The sequence below is a fragment of the Anolis sagrei genome, chromosome 1 (assembly GCF_037176765.1).
Source record: "Anolis sagrei isolate rAnoSag1 chromosome 1, rAnoSag1.mat, whole genome shotgun sequence".
Taxonomy (NCBI): domain Eukaryota; kingdom Metazoa; phylum Chordata; class Lepidosauria; order Squamata; family Dactyloidae; genus Anolis; species Anolis sagrei.
In genome coordinates this window covers 339,866,220-339,888,842 of record NC_090021.1, presented here as the reverse complement: position 1 = coordinate 339,888,842, position 22,623 = coordinate 339,866,220, and the positions used below count along the sequence as shown (strand labels likewise).

The 22,623-nt window shown below is 44.5% G+C and overlaps 1 protein-coding gene across 11 annotated transcripts in view; it reads right to left on the bottom strand.

Annotated features, from left to right (window-relative positions):
• NIN (ninein) overlaps positions 1–22,623 on the bottom strand; it is a 188,166-nt gene that overhangs the window by 53,903 nt on the left and 111,640 nt on the right. For all 11 annotated transcript variants that reach the window (XM_060753002.2, XM_067463133.1, XM_067463134.1 and 8 more), the window contains 10 exons: positions 19,632–19,671; positions 17,414–17,601; positions 15,920–16,069; positions 13,658–13,825; positions 11,935–12,071; positions 10,197–10,337; positions 8,787–8,961; positions 6,554–6,664; positions 4,817–4,906; positions 2,206–2,338 (listed from right to left, as the gene is read on the bottom strand). In XM_060753002.2, the coding sequence (XP_060608985.2) occupies positions 2,206–2,338; positions 4,817–4,906; positions 6,554–6,664; positions 8,787–8,961; positions 10,197–10,337; positions 11,935–12,071; positions 13,658–13,825; positions 15,920–16,069; positions 17,414–17,601; positions 19,632–19,671 (1,333 nt within the window). The remainder of the gene's footprint in view (positions 1–2,205; positions 2,339–4,816; positions 4,907–6,553; positions 6,665–8,786; positions 8,962–10,196; positions 10,338–11,934; positions 12,072–13,657; positions 13,826–15,919; positions 16,070–17,413; positions 17,602–19,631; positions 19,672–22,623) is intronic.

Sequence of the window (22,623 nt, the reverse complement as noted above, 5' to 3'; positions counted from 1 at the left end):
GAGCAAGCTTGTTTTCTGCTTCCCTGGAGACTAGGACACAATGGAACAATGGCTTCAAACTACAAGAGAGGAGATTCCATCTGAACATGAGGAAGAACTTCCTGATTGTGAGAGCCGTTCAGCAGTGGAACTCTCTGCCCCGGAGTGTAGTGGAGGCTCCTTCCTTGGAAGCTTTTCAGCAGAGGCTGGATGGCCATCTGTCAGGGGTGATTTGAATGCAATATTCCTGCTTCTTGGCAGAATGGGGTTGGACTGGATGGCCCATGAGGTCTCTTCCAACTCTTTGATTCTATGATTCTGGCGGGGAGTTAGCTGCATTAAGATCACTACTGACCAAAAGGTCATGAGTTCGAAGCCAGCCCGGGTCGGAGTGAATGTCCGACCAATTTGTGTAGCTTGTTGTCTTTCTGAGCCTGAGTTTCCTCAGGACGAGGAGGATGATGGGTTACAGTTTTCTGAACCTGTCCCTGTTATTGAGGCAGACCGTGTTGATTCTGAAGAAGAGACGGCATTTCTGTTCCCCAGGGAAAGGAATGTTGTTTTCGATAAAGATAGTGAAACTTCACAACTGCAGGTGGACGAGCCGGGCCCATCTGGGAGTGCAGGGCCTCTCGGTTCCCAGTGAGACCAGTCTCAGGATAATGAGGGATCTGGCCTTGAAGATGGAGACTTGATTAGGGAGGACCGTTTGCATTTAAGGGTTCACCAAAGTGCGCGCCTTGCCAACATACGTGAAACTCGAGGTCAACGTAATGCTTTCATATTGGGGAAACATATTTAATGATCTGATTGAAGTCTATAACCTTTTGTCATTACCTTAAAAATTCAAGGAGGCAGCTTTTTATTTTTATTTAAATTTCTGAAATTGTTTTAAAAAATTCTTAAAAATCAGTGGATTGTCTGAACAAGTTGAAATTTGGTATGCTAACAGAGGAGGATGTGCTGTAGCAGTATATCAAGTTTCATCAAGATTATTGTAAAAATGAGGGAGGGAGAAGGCTCTGGAGTTTCCCCAGTGTCAGTGCTGTTTTCCGCATATTGCGCAATCGCGTCTGTCATTAACAAATCAATTCAGAAGTTTCGGAAAAAATCGGAAGTGACTTTAGAATCGAACCACCAGCACCCTCTAGATCCAAAATGAATTTTGAACAATTTTTTTAATCAACCAAGCCTCCATCACACTAGAGAATGGATCCACTTAAAATCTGGTTTCTGCCTCCTGCAGAATTCTGGGGTTTGTAGTTTAGTGAGGCTGTTAAAGGCTTCTCCCTAAACTACGAACCCCAGAATTCTGCAGGAGGCAGAAACTGGATTCAAAGTGGATTCATTCTCTAGTGCAGTGGTTCTCAACCTGGGGGTCAGGACCCCTGGGGGGGTCACGAGGAGGGTGTCAGAGGGGTCACCAAAGAGCATCAGAAAACACAGTATTTTCTGTTGGTCATGGGGGTTCTGTGTGGGAAGTTTGGCCCAATTCTGTCATTGGTGGGGTTCAGAATGCTCTTTGATTGTAGGTGAACTATAAATCCCAGCAACCACAACTCCCAAATGTCAAGGTCTATTTTCCCAAAACTCCACCAGTGTTTGCTTTTGGGTATATTGAATATCTGTGCCAAATTTGGTCCAGATCCATCATGGCTTGAGTCCACAGTGCTCTCTGGATGTAGGTGAACTACAACTCCATAGCTCAAAGTCAATGCCCATCAAGTCCTTCCTCTGGATGGGTTTTCTGTTGGTCAGGGGAGTCCTGTGTGCCAAGTTTGGTTCCATTCCATCGTTGGTGGAGTTCAGAATGCTCTTTGATTGCAGATGAACTATAAATCCCAGCAACTACAACTCCCAAATGACAACATCAACCCCCTCCGAAACCCCACCAGTATCTAAATTTGTGTATATTGGGTATTTGTGCTCAGTTGGTCCAGTGAATGAAAATACATCCTCCATCTCAGATATTTACATGACGATTCATAACAGTAGCAAAATGACATTTATGAAGTTGCAACGAAAATAATGTTATGGTTGGGGGTCACCACAACATGAGGAACTAGATTAAGGGGTCGCGACATTAGGAAGGTTGAGAAGCACTGCTCTAGTGTCACGACTCTGTACTAGATGCACAGAGTCATGACCGTTTCTGTACTCCAAAGGGCTGCTAGACCAAGCCTAGGCCTCTGACCCCAAATAGAGGAACTCTCCAGGCTTCATTACCTTGACCACACTCAACTCCGCCATCGTCCAGCTCCTGGTAAAGAGAGTTTTGCAGGGAAGGCCGGACAACTCTGCCTTGAGCCTGGTATTCTTCTAGCTGAGACTGAAGCTCATCGATCTGGTCTTGGAATTCCTGGAGAAGTTGCAACCAACAGCGTTAGTACCAGAGCAACGTAACAAGCAACTGAAACAAACTTCCTCTTCCCTTCTTCTGTCAATACGCTTTTAAGGAGAAACTTGTTGGGACTCAGCTTGTGTTTCACCCTGAGTCTGTTATAGTGTTTCCCCCTTCTAATGTTTCTGAGCCTGTCTTGGATGTCAATGAGGATGAGGTGCAAAATGGAGATACTTTGGACAATAAGGTTACTACAGACTCTGATCGAGAAGGGTCAGGGGAAAGGCTAAGTTCTCATGAGAAAATTCCAGGCTCGAGTTTGCAGGAAAGTTCACTCCCTTCTCCAGGCTTGAGTCTGCAAGATAGTTTCACACCTGCAGTTAATGAAGAGATAGATAAGAACAGCCGCCGTCTGGAAATTAGCCAGAACCGTAGAGAGGCCCAATGTTTACGCAGGTCAGAAAGAATTCGGCAGTTAAGGTCAAAGACTGGGGGAGTAGAAATCAGTTTCTGGGACTTAAATTGATCTCTTAGGGAATTTCCTTCAGACCAGGCATCGTTTGGTTTCAAGTCAAGTCTTTTGGATATTCTTGTGACCTCGTCTCCTAGGTTTCCTGGCTTTTCAAGGGGATGAGCAGTGGCTATGTTCATGGTTTTTATAGAAGGCGTTTGATATTTCTTTGCATCTGGATTTAAACAGCAAGCTTTTGGATCTTTGATATTATTCCTATGTTTGGACACTGTTTATGTTACTGTTTATTTGGCATTTTTGCTTTTGGACTTTTATCAACACTATATTCATCTCTTTAATTGGCTCCAATTATTCTTCAAATAAAGATGACTCTGTTTTTCATCCATGGTGTGGTGTAATTAATGATTCTACTCTGGAGTGCAATAAAACCGCTTGCAAGGAGGCTTCTGGAGGGATTGTGGATGTAGAGGCAGGGCTATTCATGACCAGGCTTCTTGCAGGTCTCCCATTCACAGGGCTACCATGGGCTGAAGGTGACTTGATAGAGATTGACAACCAAGTCTTAGAAGAGCTACAAACCCCTGCCTTCTTTTTACAGCACGCTGCAGTTGATGTCGATAGCACTCCTGCAAGGCCGGTCTGTATGTTTGTCCCAGTTGATGGGTGGGAGGGGAATTCAGATTCAGGGAAGAACAAGGTAAAATGGGAGTCAGGCTCGTAGGGATCAAAGTAAATAAGGCAACACAGCTGGCCAATACTTCAAGCTTTTTTAGATGGGGCATCTAAAAAATCCCATTTGGTTCTAGGCTGCATTGATAGGAATGTAATGTAGATCGAGGGAAGTCATCGTCTGTTGGAAACAGCAACCTTCTACAAGCCTCCAGTGCTTATTTGTTAAGTATATAATTCAGATTGCTTACTGTATTGTATATGTGAGTATTGATATACAGTTTTCTTTAACTCTATGTTGTGGGAGGGCCTGCAGACCATGTGATCAGAACTGGGATTATTCAGGACTCAGACTCCATTTTAGAAAGGCAGACGCTATTAAACTTTCAGAATGGAGAAAACAGGGACTTTATTAGACTCTCAGAACAGAGAGATACTTCAGACTATGGACTGTTGATTATAAGAAACATGCTGTAGCGAAATTGCTACTCTATGTTAAATTTTTGGTGTATAGTTCTATGTTTGCATATAGCAGATAGGGAAGAATAGGCACAGACAGGGTAGCAACAGCAGAGATAGGATTCATTTGCATATGTGAAGCCGATTGGTCATATGCAGATTAGCGTAGGCCCAGGATTTGAAAAGGCTGCTAGGCCAAAATGACAGTTGGGGAGAGCAGAGCCGAACATTCCAAAGGGGTGGAGCCAAGGTTTTGAAAGAGAGTGAGAGAGTTTAAAAATGGCAGTTAGGAATCTGTGTGTGAAAAGGATAGTTGGGTTTTTTTTGAGTGACTCTTAGAAATAAGCAGTTATGAAGATGTGTTAAAGACTTCTGATATAGAGAAGCAGTTAGTTAAATAGAGCTCGAGTTTTAAGGAACATAAAGAAAGCCAGTGTTGGTTTAGTCAGAATATAATTCTGCCAAGAGTGTGTAAAGCAAGTAACATGTTTGTGAATGTGAAACATTGAAAGTCTATTCAGAAAAGTAAACCAAGTAAATGATACTGACTATAAGCCTCAAGATTGCAACAAAACACAAATGTAACCACAAGCGTTGGAGCCAGAAGTTATAAATAAACTGTGTTACTTTGTTATACACAAGAGTGTCTCATTGTCTGTGAATAAAAGTACAAAGGTTTAACAGCACGCAGAAAGTCCCAGCCAATATAAAAGAAGAAACTGAATCAGTATAAGAGCAAAGAGGTTTTTAATAAGGAAATAGTCTCTCTCCCTCGCCTCACATGCCCTGTGTTATCTGCACAGAGAAAGTACTTCAAATATATTTGTAACTGGATGGACCTTGGGGTGTCTCCCAACTCTAAGATTCTACTATTCAAGCCATTCAGTCGTACTCACCCTGCACTGCTGCTCGTATTTGTTCTTCATCTGCATCAGCCGCTCTTCTTGCAGGAAGAATTCTGCACTTCCTGGGTCGAGATCACCAAACTAGATTCAAAAGACACAGAACATCATCCTTCTTCTCTGTGTCAACTCCCTTCTCCAATATTAGAGACACCATCTGCATTGGACCTTGGTGTCCAATCCCCATGGCTAAATTCCAGGAAGAAAGCTTTTGGCAGGATTAGCAGACACTTTATCAGATGGAGTTACCTTGGGGGAAGTCAAGGGAACTTGATAAAACTCCCTTTTTGGGACTACAACTCCCGCAATCCCCCCAGCCAGCATCATGACCAAGTTGCTCTGATTCATCTCTGATTCATCGGGAGCAGGACTGTGTTTCAGCTGGCTGGGAGTCAGCTGCATTAAGATCACTACTGACCAAAAGGTCATGAGTTCGAAGCCAGCCCAGGGCTGAGTGAGCTTCTGACCAATTTGTATAGCTTGCTGTCGACCTTTGCAGCCCAAACATGAGGAGGAACTTCCTGACTGTGAGAGCCGTTCACCAGTGGAACTCTCTGCCCCGGAGTGTGGTGGAGGCTCCTTCTTTGGAAGCTTTTAAACAGAGGCTGGATGGCCATCTGTCAGGGTTGAAAAGACAGTTGCATCTGTCAAGTAGGAAATTTAGGTAATTTAACTATTTTACGATGCTATAAAAATCTCCAGCAAGCATGCAAAGAATGAGGAAGTACTTCATCAGTGTCACAAATGGGCAGTGAAGCGACAGCTCCAGAATACCCTCATCAAAAAAGCTGGAAAGTTAAATAGCCTCTGCGTGTCTGTTTGTATATGTTGTGTGTCTATGGCATTGGATGTTTGCCATGTATATGTACATTGTAATCTGCCCTGAGTCCCCTGCGGGGTGAGAAGGGCGGAAAAAAAAATACCGTAAATTTATTTATTTATTTATTTACAGCTTTTTATATTCCGCCTTTCTCCTCACCCCGCAGGGGACTCAGGGCGGATTACAGTGTACACATATATGGCAAACATTCAATGCCAATTTTTACATACAAACATATACAAAGGCTATTTAACTTTTTCTGGCCGCCGGGGAGTTGTTGCTTTCATCGTCCATCTGCCGCATTCCCCGCATGCTTCCCCGCTGGGATGCTTTTGCTGGAGTCTTCTTTATGGCCTCATAAATCAGTTAATTTAGCCTCCCCACACTTTAAGGTGATACCTTATTTTCCTACTTGACAGATGCAACTGTCTTTCGGGTTGCAAAGGTCGACAACAGGCTACACATAATTGGTTGGAAACCCACTCCAACTCGGGCTGGCTTCGAACTCATGACTTTTTGGTCAGAGTGATCTTAATGCAGCTGACACTCAGCCGGTGCTTAAATAAATAAATAATCTCTAATTAACGGAGAGGAAATCGTATTATCCCTTTCTGTAGTGTGTAGTGTTACATTTCATGTGTAGTATTAATTAATACTCTCCCTTTGGGGAGAGGGGTGGGATATAAAGCTTATGATTATTACTATTTGGCATGGGCCAACTTGGGCCCTCCCTCCCTCCAAGTGTTTTGGATTTCAACTCCCACAATTCCTAACAGGCTACTGGATGTTATTAAATGTTATTTAAGGAGAACAAACAAGCCCTAAAATCTTAACCATATAAGGGACAACCAAAAGGCTTTGCTGGAGTATGTTTTGCCCATCTTGATGGTAAAGTAAGACGAGTCCCTTGCCTTCTCTGCCAGGACGTTTTCCCAGTTCTTCTGCAGTTTGCTCATCATGCCCTCATACTTTGCCACCTTCTCTCCCGTCTCCAAGAGTTCCTTCTCCAAGCGAGTGTTTTCCTAGAACGGAAGCAAAAGCATCTCTAAACATCATGATACAGTGCCCCTTGCTATCCCCTTCCCTGTGATTACCCAAATATGTGGGTATTCAAATCCCATTATATACAGTGGTGTGATAAACTGACCAAACCAAAGTTAGTTTTGAGGATTTTTGAAACATATTTTCAAGCTGCAGATGGCTGAATTCGTGGATACAGAATTCGTGGGTACAGATACAGAACTGGTATCCGCAGCATCACTTCTCCATAGTTTTGCTTATTCAGTTACAGTCTAAGAGAGTCCTCAGTGTGAGAAGACCTCAGTGGGAGAAAGGCCTCAGTGTCAGTAGGCCTCAGTATGAGAAAGACCTCAGTGTGAGGGAGGCTCCAGTGTGTTAGTAGGCCTCAGTGTGATAGTAGGCCTCAGTATGAGAAAGACCTCAGTGTGAGGGAGGCCCCAGTGTGTTAGTAGGCCTCAGTGTGTTAGTAGGCCTCAGTATGAGAAAGACCTCAGTGTGAGGGAGGCCCCAGTGTGTTAGTAGGCCTCAGTATGAGAAAGCCTTATGTGTGAGGGAGGCCCCAGTGTTTTAGTAGGCCTCAGTATGAGAAAGCCTTATGTGTGAGGGAGGCCCCAGTGTGTTAGTAGGCCTCAGTATGGGAAAGACCTCAGTGTGAGGGAGGCCCCAGTGTGTTAGTAGGCCTCAGTGTGAGGGAGGCCTCAGTGTGTTAATAGGCCTCAGTATGAGAAAGCCTTATGTGTGAGGGAGGCCCCAGTGTGTTAGTAGGCCTCAGTATGGGAAATTCAGTGTGAGGGAGGCCCCAGTGTGTTAGTAGACCTCAGTATGAGAAAGACCTCAGTGTGAGGGAGGCCCCAGTGTGTTATTAGGCCTCAGTATGAGAGCCCCCGGTGGCGCAGTGGGTTAAACTCCTGTGCCAGCAGGACTGAAGACCGACAGGTTGCAGGTTCGAATCCGGGGAGAGGTGGATGAGCTCCCTCTATCAACTCCAGCTCCTCATGCGGGGACATGAGAGAAGCCTCCCACAAGGATGATAAAACATCAAAATCTTCCAGGCATCCCCTGGGCAACGTCCTTGCAGACGGCCAATTCTCTCACAACAGGACGCTCCTGACACGACAAAAAAAAGTATGAGAGAGGCTTCAGTGTGATAGTAGGCTTCAATATGAGAAAGACCTCAGTGTGAGGGAGGCCCCAGTGTGATAGTAGGCCTCAGTATGAGAATGACCTCAGTGTGAGGGAGGCCTCAGTGTGTTAGTAGGCTTCAGTATGAGAAAGCCTCATGTGTGAGGGAGGCCTCAGTGTGATAGTAGGCTTGTTGAAGATCTGAGAAGTATTTGATTGTTTGTGTTGTGGTTCAACAGTCTCCTGAGCAGCCTGATGGGTTTCAGTTTTCTCAGCCTGCAGTAGAGTTGGAGAAGCAGTTCTCACAGGACAGGAATGCACATGATAAGGATGAGGCCCAGGTGCTGCTTCAAAGGGATAACAGAACTGTGAGAAGAAGCTCGCGGATCGCTGCCAAGTTAGGTCAGTGACGGGTCAAGGGAGCAGTGGGAAAGTAGATTGTTTTGATGCGTAAAAGTATTTAAGGCTTTCACTGGCGATTCACAGCTGTCAGTTTCAATGTGGCTTTCTGCTAGCAGTTTCATGATCCTGCATTGGGAGACAGGAGGCTTGAAGCATGGGCTTCTTCGTGCTGCTTTTGGACTAAGTTGCTTGGTACAGGGTTTATGCTTCCTGATTCCTGACTCTTGTTTATCTTGATTTTCTCTTAAGGAATTCTGGAACTGTACCGTACATTTTACCTGATCTTTGGAACATTGTATTGACTTAACCTTTGCCTTCTTTTGGAAATCTTACAATAAACTATAAATCTTAGAGCCGTGGTCTGGTGGTGTTTGAGAGCAACGTGAAGCTTAATCTGAGGCGCAACAGTTTTGTTGAAGACCTAAGCAATAATAAAGGACCTTCTTAAACTTTTCAAGCATCTAAAGACTTTGTACAGGAAAATCCTTAGGGCCCCTCAGCTGAGGCACCCCGGCTTCCCGCTGGGCACAAAGAGCACGTCCTGTTCAAAAGCCAACTGCTACAGGCCCAGCGCGTGACAGCACAACTTTTATGACTTACCTTCAGAGTCAGAGCGAGGCGGTCCCGAAGGTAGTTCTCCTCGGTCTTCAGCTTCTCCATCTCTTGCTCCATTTCCGCCCGCTGCTTGCTGGCCTGCTGCTGGAGCTGCTCCCGGTCTTTCTGGAGCTCGTTCTTAAGAGCTGCAACTCGCTCTTTGTACTCTTCATCCAGCTTGCTGTGAACAACCACAACAACAACAACTATATATGTTATTTATATTCCGCCCTTCTCTCATAGGGACTCAAAGCGGATTACCGCATTTACATACATAGGCAAACATTCAATTCCTTTACAGTCATATACAATGAAGACACACAAACACAAACAAAGGCAAAGGCTTCTCCTTCCATTTCCAGCTTCTGGAGGCAGTGCTCCTCTCTGGCTCTGGAGGAGGTGCTGTTCTCCCATTTCAAGCCAAGGAGCCTGTGTTATTACCTCCTGGTTGTGTGGCTGGCAAGATTGCTTGGAGCGTCTCTTTGCCTTTTCCTGCCAAAGCAGTACCTATGTATCTACTCACATTTGCATGTTTTTGAACTGCTAGGTTGGCTGGAGCTGACTGACAGGAGCTCACCCCACCTTGCGGACCTTTAGGTCAGCAGTTCAGCCAACCTTTAGGTCAGCAGTTCAGCAGCACAGGGGTTTGACCCACTGCGCCACCGCTTCAGGAAAGGATCAGGAAAGCCAACTTGGGCACCACAATTCTAGAGAGATATTGACAAGCTGGAATGTGTACAGAGGAGGGCGACTAAAATGATCAAGGGTCTGGAGAACAAGCCCTATGAGGAGCGGCTTGGGGAGCTGGGCATATTTAGCCTGAAGAAGAGAAGGCTGAGAGGAGATATGATAGCCATGTATAAATATGTGAGAGGAAGCCACAGGGAGGAGGGAGCAAGCTCGTTTTCTGCTTCCTTGGAGACTAGGACGCGGAACAATGGCTTCAAACTACAAGAGAGGAGATTCCATCTGAATATTAGGAAGAACTTCCTGACTGTGAGAGCCGTTCAGCAGTGGAACTCTCTGCCCCGGAGTGTGGTGGAGGCTCCTTCTTTGGAAGCTTTTAAGCAGAGGCTGGATGGCCATTTGTCAGGGGTGATTTGAGTGCAATATTCCTGCTTCTTGGCAGGGGGTTGGACTGGATGGCCCAGGAGGTCTCTTCCAACTCTTTGATTCTATGATTCTATGATTCTATGAGTTGTTTGACCCCAACAACTGCCCAAGTTGGCTTTCCTGACCCTTTAACTAGCTCTGAGGCTCTCAATCAGGTGTTTTCAACATCTGGTCCTCCAATTTTGAGCTTCAGCTCCTAGTCAGCATGGTCCATGGTGAGAGATTCTGGGAACTAAAGTCCAAAAAACCTGGAGAACCAAAGGTTACACACAACTCCCTGCTCCAAATGGAAGAGAGGCCTACCTCAAGTTGTACTCGTTCTGGCGTTCAATGGCAGCGTGGTGGTCGTCTACCTCCCGAGCCATGAGCGACGTCAACTTCTCCGCTTTCTCCAAATCCAGGCGTAGTTTCTCCTTTTCTCTGACAACTTGGTCAACCCGCTCCCTAATGAAGAGAAACACATTTCTTTCTCTCATTCTAATAATAGATGAACACCATCTGTGCTCTGTCTCTTTTCGTCTCTAAAGAAATGTGGGCACTTTCAAACCCTCCTCGTCTGATTCTTCTTCTCTCTCCAATTCCAGAGCACTTTCCTGCTCCCCTTCCTCTTCCGAAGATGAGGAATCCCTAACAATAAGTGAGGGAACACTATGTTTTAATGTGAGCATTTCACATAACGATTATGTGGTTCTAGCTATGTTGCAACCCACCTTGAGTCACGAGGAGAGGTGGGTAAGAAATAAAATTATTATTATTACTATTATTATTATTATTATTATTATTATTATTATTATTATTAGAAAAACAACGAGATGAGTCCACAGCAGACACTCTGCTGGCTGTTGAATTGGATCACACGTCGGACACTTCCCAAGTGTCTAGGACTGTGTGATGCGTCCTAGACCCTGCTATACGCCTGCGAAACATGGACTGTCTACAGACATCAAGACTGAAATACAACACTGCCTGAGCTCTGCGAGGGCAGCATTCTTCTGAATGAAGCAGAGAGTGTTTGAGGACCGGGACATCCATAGGAAGACCAAGGTGCTTGTTTATAAAGCCATTGTCCCCCCAACCCTGTTATACGCCAACGAGACGTGGACTTTCTATAGACGTCACATGCTACTCCTGGAACGATTCCATCAGCGCTGCCTCTGAAAAATCCTGCAAATCTCTTGGGAAGACAAGCAGACAAATGTCAGCGTGCTGGAAGAAGTAAAGACCATCAGCATTGAAGCGATGGTCCTCTGCCATCAACTCCGCTGGACCGGCCACGTTGTCCGGATGCCTGACCACCGTCTCCCAAAGCAGTTGCTCTACTCTGAACTCAAGAACGGAAAATTGAATTGTCGAAGGCTTTCATGGCTGGAATCACTAGGTTCTTGTGGGTTTTTTCGGGCTATAGAGCCATGTTCTAGAGGCATTTCTCCTGACGTTTTGCCTGCATCTATGGCAAGCATCCTCAGAGGTTGAGAAGGTCAGAGGATGCTTGCCACAGATGCAGGCGAAACGTCAGGAGAAATGCCTCTAGAACATGGCTCTATAGCCCGAAAAAAACCCACAAGAACCTGGAAAATTGAATGTTGGAGGTCAGGAAACGAGATTTAAAGATGGCCTTCTGCAGCTGGCAGATGGTAATTTTGCCAGCGCCGATTGTGTTTAAGTGCAGGCCAAGGTCTTTAGGCACTGCACCCAGTATGCCGATCACCACTGGGACCACCTTGACTGTATATTATTATTGAAATATAGTGAACACAAGACTCAAGTTTAAAACTCAAGATTAAAACTGGCTGGGTGGTTTCATACATCTAAAATGTTTGTTTGTGTTTTATTTTGTCTCTTTCATGCATAAAAAGTATTATTAAGATTATTATTAAACTACCAGTACTACAGCTTATCTGAATTACAAAGTTTGTAAACTCAAAACACCAGAAAGCAAAAACGTTACTGTCTCAGCCACCCATATGGAAATTTTCGGAGGATTTTGTAATTCCAGCTAAGGGATGCTCAACCTGTATTTAAACACAGACTAAAAACGTACATCAAATGCCGGATCTCCGTTTTGAAGCTGGCCAGGGCTGCCTGGTAGATCCCGTTCTTCACCACGAGGAGCTCATTCTCCAAGGCAAGGGTGAGCTCTGCCAGGTTGATTTTCCCATCCAAGCTGAAATCTAGAGCCTGCCAGAAAGGAATGTGTAAAAATGAAATAATTAGTTTTGTAAAATTATTCCTACTTTTAGTCAACAAACTCTCGGGCTCCTGGTTTGATTGCATTTCGGGATGCAAGAATGGCTGAATCCGTGGATATGGAAGGCTGACTTTGAGAGTCTCAGTTTGCTCATCTTGGCTTCTAGAGACAGAGTCATGTCTGGTACTCTTTGTTTTAATTGCAAGCGCATCTGTACCATCGCTAACCCTGGGGACTGGGATTCCTGGATAATATGGAAAGTCAGGCCCTGGTCTCGAAGCTCTCAGTTCTCAGAATCCTTCCAGAATTGGATGCATGGAACCCAACGGAGAAGCTAAGGGCATTTTAGGTTGCATGGTCAAGTAACAACAGTAGCTGGTAGACCAAGCATGGGTAAACTTGGTCCCTCCAGGTGTTTTGGACTTCAACTTCCACAATTCCTAACAGCCGGTAGGCTGTTAGGAATTGTGGGAGTTGAAATCCAAAACACCTGGAGGGACCAAGTTTGCAGTGCCTGCAGTTGTTGGAGTTCAGCCTGTGATTGTGTTTCAGGATCAGGGTGCTTTGGATGTGGGGAATGGTGTCAATGAAGTTCAAGATGGCAATGGTTTGGTCAATGATATTGATGCAGTGAATGACATAGAGACACCTGTTCAAAGTGTAGTTTCCCATGAGAATGTTCCTACAGGGTATAGGGATGAATTGCTCCCAGAGAGTTCCCATGATTTGGGGCTTGAAAACAACTCGGCACCTGCAGAAACTGATTGGTAATGAACATAGGAATGAACAATGGATGACGAATATGGATTATGTTTTGGACGATGAGACGATTGGGTTTGGTTATGGTAGTAATTGTTACTGAGTGGGTAATGTGTTAAGTTGTTAATTGTTGTTATATGTTGCATTGAATTATTGCTGTTTTTACTGACTGTGAACCGCTGTGAGTCGCCTTCGGGCTGAGAACAGTGATATAGAAGCAAAGTAAGTAAATAAATAAATAAATAAATGAGCATATAGAAAGGTGGGTGGAAATTACCCAAAACAGACAGCTCGACCAAGGCCTTCGGCGTTCTGCCAGGATTCGACAGAAAAAGATAAGAGGCATTCACGGAAAACGAAACCAATTTCTGAGTGCTTGGAATGGCTTAACGAGGGGATATAAAGTTCCAAGCATGGGAAATATAGCCAGATGAAGCATCATGCTCAGTTCTTGCTCTTGTCTCATGGAAGCCTTGCTGGGAAGATTCATGTTTAAAGATTTCTTGTTTCATAGTTTGACTCTTGTGATCACATACTCATGCCTTGGATCAACGTTTCCTGGTTCTTTGGATTTTGTTAGAAAAGTCTGGAGTTTGTTTTTGGACTTTGCAGGACCCTACCTTGGACTAATTTGTTTCTGCTTATCTTCTTACCTAATTGGATTTATCTATTCCTTTAAAGTGCTTTTTTACTTTGTTGCTTTTACTTATCTTCAATAAAAAAGGATTGTTTTCCCCTATTCAACGTGTGGTGTTTTAAAGTCAGAGGGTTATTCCTGTCCTGGAGTGCAACAGCGGTAAACAATGGAATCCCTCACCTTCAAGATCTCATGGCTGTTCTCAATCCCTTCTTCATGCCATGCATCCAGGATCTGTTCCACCGAAGCATAACCCATCCCATCATCCAGGCTGGAGAACACCCGGAAACCGATTGTACTCGTCATTGCTGATGGTGTGGTGTTGCGTCTCCCAGTCTCATCAAAGGCCTGAGGTGGTACAGAGAGAGAGAGAGAGAGAGATGATGTCAAACCCTGTTGCCCAAATTCCACTCTCCTGGAAAATTATCATATTGGGGAGATGAGTCCAGAACATTTCTTTCTGACATATCTTAAGGACGGAGGTGGGAAATATGAGGTTCACAGATTCTGGAATGCAATGACCAGCCTTCCTTCCTAGCTCTTGCAGTTCTGCATGCTCTAGAGCAGGTACGGTCAAACTTGGGCCCTCCAGGTGTTTTGGCCACCTGGAGTGCCTCTGGTGTTGGACACATAATATAAAACCATAATAAGAACACTAAAAGCATACATTATAACTCATTTTATAAAGTATGATCTTCCTGAGAAGAGCTAAAAACTCATTTGAGTGAATCACTTCTTTAGTGGTAAATATCCACTAGTATTCATGCAAGGCAATTTAGGTTTCTCAGTTGTTAGACTGATATACCCGGTTTATCTCTTTGAACTGTTAGGAGCAAAGATAGGCCAATGCAATGCACAAAATACATAGTGGATCTTCAGAAGTGTTATTTCAGTTTCCCCCAAACGTCTACTCTCCCATAAAGGATATTTGGTTTTACATCATAGAATCATAGAGTTGGAAGAGACCTCAAGGGCCATTGCATTCATGTTTTCAAGAGACAAAATATGTGCCAGTACGGCTGCACCAGGAGCTCCAACTTCATTTTCTTTCTATTGAGTGTTTGCATGTATTCCAAGGTTCCATGCATTTTGCAATAAGGTGGCTTCCCTTGCTCTGCAATTATAGGGCCAATGACCCGCCAATCATCATTATGTTCTTTAGTTCCGCCCCTTTCCCCAGGGCTCTGGGAGGGAAAAGAAAGACTTCAGGCAGTCTTTCAGTTTGGAAGCCCAGTTAGAGGACGTGAGCTTTCCCCACCTGTAGAGAAGCTTCGTTTCTCACAACTTCTGGGGGAAACAGCCCTAAAGCTTCTAAGGAAAACAGTTTGACAGCACAACCCTTGTTGGGGTTAAAGTTACAGATCCACATCATTCATGGAGAAAATCCAAAAGGACCCCAGCTGGAAAACCTACAAGGTCTTGGCTGGTAGGTCTAATTGGGTAACCAGAAGCAATTGGAACTGGGAGTAGGGCCCACACCAGCAGAGCCTAGAAAACAGATTGCCCGGTAGAGGTCAAAAAGGGTTTTCCTTGTTAAAGAAAGAAATAGTTCTCCAAGCAAGGTGCCCACCAGTTGATTCAAAGCCTTGAAGCATTTGTTTAATTTGTTGAAGATCTAAGAAGTATTTGATTGCTTGTTGAAGACTTAAGCAATAATAAAGGACTTTGTTAAACTTTTCAAGCTTCTAAAGACTCTGTAGAGGAAAATCCTTAGAGCCTCTCACTCGAGGCACCCCGGCTTCCTGCTGGGCACAAAGAGCATGTCCTGTTCAAAAGCCAACTGCTATAGACCCAGCAAGGGACAGCACAAAATAAGTAGTTTTCATTAAAAGTAACATAGTTGGTTCAATGTTACTTTCAACATAGAGGTCCATTTCTTATTGGTTGAGAGTTTAAACCAGGGGTCCTCAAACTAAGACCCAGGGGCCAGAAATGGCCCTCCAAGGTCATTTTAAGAATTGTTTGCACTACAAATAAGATATGTGCAGTGTGCATAGGAATTCATTCATGTTTTTTAAAAAATTATAATCTGGCCCTCCAACAGTTTGAGGGACTGTGACGTGGCCCTCTGTTTAAAAAGTTTGAGGACCCCTGGTTTAAACAGTAAGTACTTTAAGGCATTCTGTTGTAGTCTCTTTTCTGTCTTATGTCTAATGCCTAATGAATACTGACTATACAATACACAATACGCTGCCTGAACACTGACTTCTAAACTGTGTTCTAAACTGTACTGACTTCTAAAATGGAGTCTCAGTCTGAATAGTCCCAGATCTGGTCACATGGTGTGCAGTCCCTCCCACAATCTCAAACAACATAGAGTTAAGGAGGCTGCATACCAAAACATAAGCAATCACAATGATATACATAACAAATCACTAGTATAAGAGGCTTGTAGAAGGCTATTATTTCCAACAGTTTTGGTTTGCAACATAGGGTCCCCACCTGCATAGAGAGATGCCGTTTTAGCTGCCGATATGGGGTGGAGGCGGAGGGCGGGAGAGGCTTCCTGATCTTAAACAAGCCGTAGAAGAAGTCTTCGATGCTCATGGTGCCATTGTTGTGCTCAAGGTCGCGGAAGACCTCCTCTAGTACCTGAGGAAAGAGGAAAACAGGGAGATTTGCAGAGCATCCTGGAGGGCCGATCCCAGATGGTGAAGCCGGGAGACGCCTGCTCGGACCCCTGGCCTTTGACCTGTGGGGTCCCGCAAGGCTCTATTCTGTCTCCCATGCTTTTTAACATCTACATGAAACCGCTGGGAGAGGTCATCCGGAGTTTTGGAGTTAGGTGCCACCTCTATGCAGATGACACACAACTCTACTACTCTTTTCCACCCAATTCCAAGGAGGCTTCTCGGGTGCTGGACGAGTGCCTGGCCGCTGTGTCTATCTGGATGAGGAGGAACAAGCTGAAGATCAATCCCGACAAGACAGAGGTCCTCCTGGTCGATCGTAAACCTGACCGGGGTATAGGGTGGCAACCTGTGTTGGACGGGGTTACACTCCCCCTGAAGCCACAGGTCCGCAGTCTGGGAGTCCTCTTGGATTCAACGCTCTTGCTTGAGGCTCAGGCGTCGGTGGTGTCCGGGTGGGCTTTTGCACAATTGAGACTCGTGCACCAACTGCGACCATACCTCGCAAAGGTTGATCTGGCCGGCGTGGTCCATGCCTTGGTCACCTCTATATTGGACTACTGTAATGCGCTCTACGTGGGGCTGCCCTTGAAAACAGCTCGGAAATTCCAATTGGTCCAACGGGCAGCGGCCAGGATGTTAACTGGGGCTCCTTACAGAGAGAGGTCAACCCTCCTGTTTAAGGAGCTCCACTGGCTGCCGTTTATTTTCCGAGCCCAATTTAAGGTGCAGGTGCTTACCTACAAAGCCCTGAATGGTTTGGGACCACCCTACCCGCGTGACCGCATCTCCGTTTATGAACCCACGCGTTCACTTCGTTCATCCGGAGAGGTCCTGCTCATGATTGGTGGGGACTCGAGACAGGGCCTTTTCTGTGCTGGCCCCCCGACTCTGGAACACCCTCCCAAAAGATCTTAGACAGGCCCCTACATTGGTAGTCAAGAACTTGAAGACCTGGCTGTTCCGATGTGCCTTCCCAGAATAGGAAAACTCCAATAACAAGTCCAGAAGCACTTTATTAGAATTGAGATTGCTGGCACACTGCACTTACCCCATAATCCTTACATATCACCTGTCACATCAGCACTTTTAATCTGTACCCATTACTCTGGCCCGGCCCAGTTTTATTGTGTCTTAGCGTATTGTTTATTGCTTGTTGTTTAATATTGCTTTAATTGCTTTTAATTTGCTTTAGGTTGTGTATTGTTATGTTGTGTTTGAGGCCTTGGCCTTTGTAAGCCGCATCAAGTCCTTCGGGAGATGCTAGCGGGGTACAAATAAAGTTTAATAATAATAATAATAATACCTGAGTGCCAATATTCTGCAAGCCGTACTGCTCGCAAATGGAGACCAGCTTCTTCCGGCTGAGGTGCCCGTCCCGGGAGATGCCAAGGCTTTCACACACTTCACACAGCTTTTCTTCGATCCAGTCCTGAGTGGGGGAGATGCTGGGAGAGGCGTTCAAATCATCGGGATTCCAGAATCTCAACTGGCCTAGAAAAGAAAAAAAAGGAAGCTGTAGATTTTTTTTCTTCACCAAACAAAGCAAATGCTCACATATTCATTATCTCCTTGTTTCTACTGATTCTATACCAGGCATGGGCAAACTTGGGCCCTCCGGGTGTTTTGGATTTCAACTCCCACCATTCCTAGCAACCTCAGGCCCCTTCCTTTTTCCCGTCAGCTACTTAAGCCGGAGTCCCCGGTGGCGCAGTGGGTTAAACCCCTGTGCTGGCAGGACTGAAGACCGACAGGTCGCAGGTTCGAATCCGGGGAGAGGTGGATGAGCTCCCTCTGTCAGCTCCAGCTCCTCATGTGGGGACATGAGAGAAGCCTCCCACAAGGATGATAAAAACTAGGCCTGGGTAACAACGGAAAAATTTGTTTCTAAAATCGATTCGTTTTTTGGGGTTTTTTTGCGTTTTGTTATTTAAAATAATTACAAAATTTTCCTTTAAAAAAGTTCGATATTTACGAAATTTCGTAAATGTGAAAAAAATTACAAAACATTAACGAATCGATTTCCGAAACAATAACGAATCGATTCGTTAATGGAGGACGCGACCGCGAAATACGCTAAAAAACCTCCAAAAACTTCTGAAGCTTCCCTCTCCCTCTGTTGTTGACTGTTGGTGTGATATTATAATTTTTTTTCACTAATTAAACAAAAAACAGCCATAAAACTTGCCCCAGACATGCGGAAATATTAACGAAATGACCTCAAAACAATAACGAAACGAATACAATAACGAAATACGAAGCATTTACAAAACTATTAAAAAATTCGTTTTTTAAAAAATTGCTTCAGAATGGTTCGTTATCGTTTTGTAATTGAAAAAAATTAACGAATTATTAACGAATTACGAATTAACGAAACGAAACCGCCCAGCCCTAATAAAAACATCAAATCATCCGGGTGTCCCCTGGGCAACGTCCTTGCAGACGGCCAATTCTCTCACACCAGAAGCGACTTGCTGCTCCTGACACGATTTAAAAAAAAAAGCTGCTTAAGCGGAAAAGCAAAGGGAAAAGGAGAAGGAAGGGGCCTGAGGCTGTTAGGAATTGTGGAAGTTGACGTCCAAGACACCTGGAAGGCCAAAATTTACCCATGCCTGGTATGGAGAACATACTACTCAAATCCACAAACAAGCCAACCCATAAAAGCAAAACCCACAAAGGTGGAGGGACGACTGTATTCTAATTTGATTATTTACTACAGTGTTTATAGACTATTCAAATTATTTCTCATGGTTTCAAATGTAAATTGTTCTGAGTTGGCTTTACCTGTAGGCTTCCCTGAGAATCCATGTTATAAGATGTTATAAGGTGTGATATAAATATAGGATAGTTTTGATGGTGTGGTGAGTGAATTAGAACCAGACATCCTGAGGAGTGAGGTTGAATGGGCCTTAAGAAGCATTGCTAACAACAAGGCAGGAGGAGACGACGGGATCCCAGCCGAACTGTTCAAAATCTTGAAAGAGGATGCTGTCAAGGTGGTGCATGCCATATGCCAGCAAATATGGAAAACACAAGAATGGCCATCAGACTGGAAAAAAAATCCATACCAAAAAAAGGGAAATGCTAAAGACTGCTCAAACTTTCATACAGTGGCCCTTATTTCTCATGCTAGTAAGGTAATGCTCAAGATCCTGCAAGGAAGTCTCCAGCAAGACATGGAGAGAGAGTGGCCAAATGGACAAGCTGGGTTTAGAAAAGGCAGAGGAACGAGAGACCAGGGCATACCAAATCCCCTTGTCTCTCTCCTGAGGAATCTGTACAAGGACCAAGTAGCAACAGTCAGAACTGACCACGGGACAACAGACTGGTTCAAGATTGGGAAAGGCGTACGGCAAGGTTGTCTACTCTCACCCAACCTATTCAACTTGTATGCAGAACACATCATGCGAGGATGTGCGGGGCTTGATGAATGCAAGGCTGGGGTGAAAATTGCTGGAAGAAACATTAACAACCTTAGATATGCAGATGATACCACTTTGATGGCTGTGGCGAAGCCCTCTTACCTTCAGCTTCATATTCCTCGCTGTCCTGGGATCTCCAGCGCTAAGAAACAAAATAAAATAAAATATGTTTGCTGGTGTTTTCAGAATAAAATGAAAAGACCTATTTACCTGTTGCAAGTGAACAACCCAAGAATCTAGTCTCACCTTAAAGGCTAACAGAGTTAGGGCAAAAGCAGCAACGGACAAATCAATACATATTTTTGTATCTTTGGTGATTGTAATGCTGGTGACATATGTGTTTGTGTGAAAGCAAGAACAAGTGCTCACTTCCAGGAATGTAAAGAGGTGGGAATTACAAAATCCGATAGCCTTTTAAGATACCAAAAAATTCTTCTTTTCTTATTTCTTGTCCAAACGTTTAAAACCATTCCACAATTGGGAAATGTTGCGATGCCATCCGGCTCCTGATCGATTCTGCTTTCAGGAGATTAAAAGGAATATAATCGTTTGAGCCGTCTTTTTCAGACTTCTGTAAACACTTCGATCCCAAGCCAACTTCCAAGGCGACATTTGTACCCTTACTCACAAAAGAACATGGCTTTCTTCTCAGAGAGACCCCTGCCGCTCCGGCAATTCCTCTGACAAAAGATCCACTTGGGATACAAAGAGCCCCCAGAGATCTGGGGGGAAACCAATGGGCAGCCCAGAGGACAACATGAGTTATGCAGGAGCCAGATGGGGCCAGAGGGAGGGAAGGAGCGGGGATTGTTTTGTGGTGAGAACAGTGACGGATGCTTGCGCAGGCTGAGCCCATTGATCCTTGGGCATCTCTTCACTTTATTTAGGTGATCACTTATTGTCCGAGTAAGATTGTTCTCCAAGTGCGGTGAACACTGAGAAAACCAGAGTGCTCTTCCAGCAATTACCATCCATCTGCAATGCCAGAAATACAGCTTAATGGTGTAACATTAGAAAATGTTGACCATTTCCGCTCCCTTGGCAGCCACCTCTCCACAAAAGTCAACATTGACACTGAAATTCAACACCACCTGAGCTCTGCGAGCGCAGCATTTTTCTGAATGAAGCAGAGAGTGTTTGAGGACTGAGACATCCGTAGGGATACCAAGGGGCTTGTTTGTAAAGCTATTGTCCTCCCAACCCTGATATACACCTACGAGACGTGGACTGTCTACAGACGTCACATGCAACTCCTGGAACGATTCCATCAGCGCTGCCTCCAGGAAATCCTGCAAATCACTTGAGAAGACAGGCAGACAAATGCCAACGTGCTGGAAGAAGCAAAGACCACCAGCCTTGATGCTCCTATGCCATCAACAGCTCTTGGGACCTTAGGTAGTGGTATCAACAGGTTTTCTGCTGCTCCATGAACCAGGACACAATGGAACAAAGAATTCAAACAACTGGAAAAAGAGACTCCACCTGAGCATGACGGAAAACCACCTGACAGACGTCAGAGCTGTTCAACTGACCCAGCCACTGTTAGTGACATTCCCAGGGATTGCCATATGTTTCTGTAGCCAAATGAAGAATACAGTCAGTCCTCCATGTTTGCTGTCATTAAGAGCATAGGAGGTGCATGTAAGCGACAAACCATAATGGGAAATGGGGGGGGATAGTCAAATGTTTCTCTGCTATTCTTTGCTTCATTGACATTATTATAGCCACCAGAAGGATTGTTGTATATATGATGGAGCAAGTGAATCCAAATGACAAGAAAGAAGATCAAGACTCAACATTAGGAAGAACTTGGGAAAGGGTTGTTCAACTTTGGCATAGACCTTCAGTTTCATCCACAGGTTGGAAGGTCTCCTTCAAAGAATGCCTTAGCTGTGGCTTCCTTCCCCAGCAGTAGCTGGACTCAATGGCCTCCAAGGCCCCTTCAAACAATATAGTTGTTGCACTCCAGGACAGGAAAAGCCCTCTGACTGTAAACACCACACCATTGATTGGAAAACAAGCCTTTTCTTGAACATAATTAAAAAGCAAGTAAAAAGCACCTTAAAGAAATAGATAAATCCAATTAGGTAAGAAGATTAGCAGGGACAAAAATAGTACTGGGTAAACTTCAGCAAAGTCCATAAAAACAAAGTCCACACTTCTATAATATAATTCAGAAAACCAGGAAAAATTAATCCAAGGCATGAGTAGGCATTCATACAATCCAAGAATCCAAACCATGAAACAAGAAATACTTAGACAAGAATCTTACCTGCAAGACTTCCATGAAACAAGGACAAGAACTACACTTGACTTCAAACAATACTTCATCTGACTATATTTCCCATACTTGAAGAAACTTTTATCCCCTCGTTAAGCTGTCCCTAGCACTAAGAAATTGGTTTCACTTTAATTGAGATTCCCTTATCTTTTTCTGTCGGATTCTGGCAGAGCACCAAAGCTACTGTTCAGTATACCTGTTTTGACTAATGTCCTGCCTCCTATCTATTTGCTCATTAAGTTTTGCAGCTGGGCCAGGTACCCAGTTGTTTTCAAGCCCCAAATCCTGGGAACTCTCTGGTAACAATTCAGGGAGTACATCATCCCCACACCCTTCAGGAACATTCTCATGGGAAACTACACTTTGCACAGGGGTTTCCTGGCCTTTTCTGCATCAGTATCATTGACCAAACCATTGCCATCTTGAAAGCCAAAACCAAGGTTACAACAACATCTGGTATAGAACTCCAATATGCTGATGACAACATCATCTGTGTGCACTCAGAAGACCTACTAAACACAGTTGCAGAAGCATACAAAAAGCTTGGCCTGTCATTGAACATCGAGAAAACCAAAGTGCTCTTCCAGCAATTACCAGACAATCTGTCTGCAATGCCAGAAATACAGCTTAATGATGTAACATTAGAAAACGCTGACCATTTCCACTACCTTGAAATTCATTGGTATCACTTCCCACATGCAAAGCACCCTGATCCTGAAACACAATCACAGGCTGAACTCCAACAATAGTTTTATGAGAGGAGCAAGCAAGAGGAGAGGCAGGAGCAAGAGTGAGGGGCAAGGGCATCTAGCT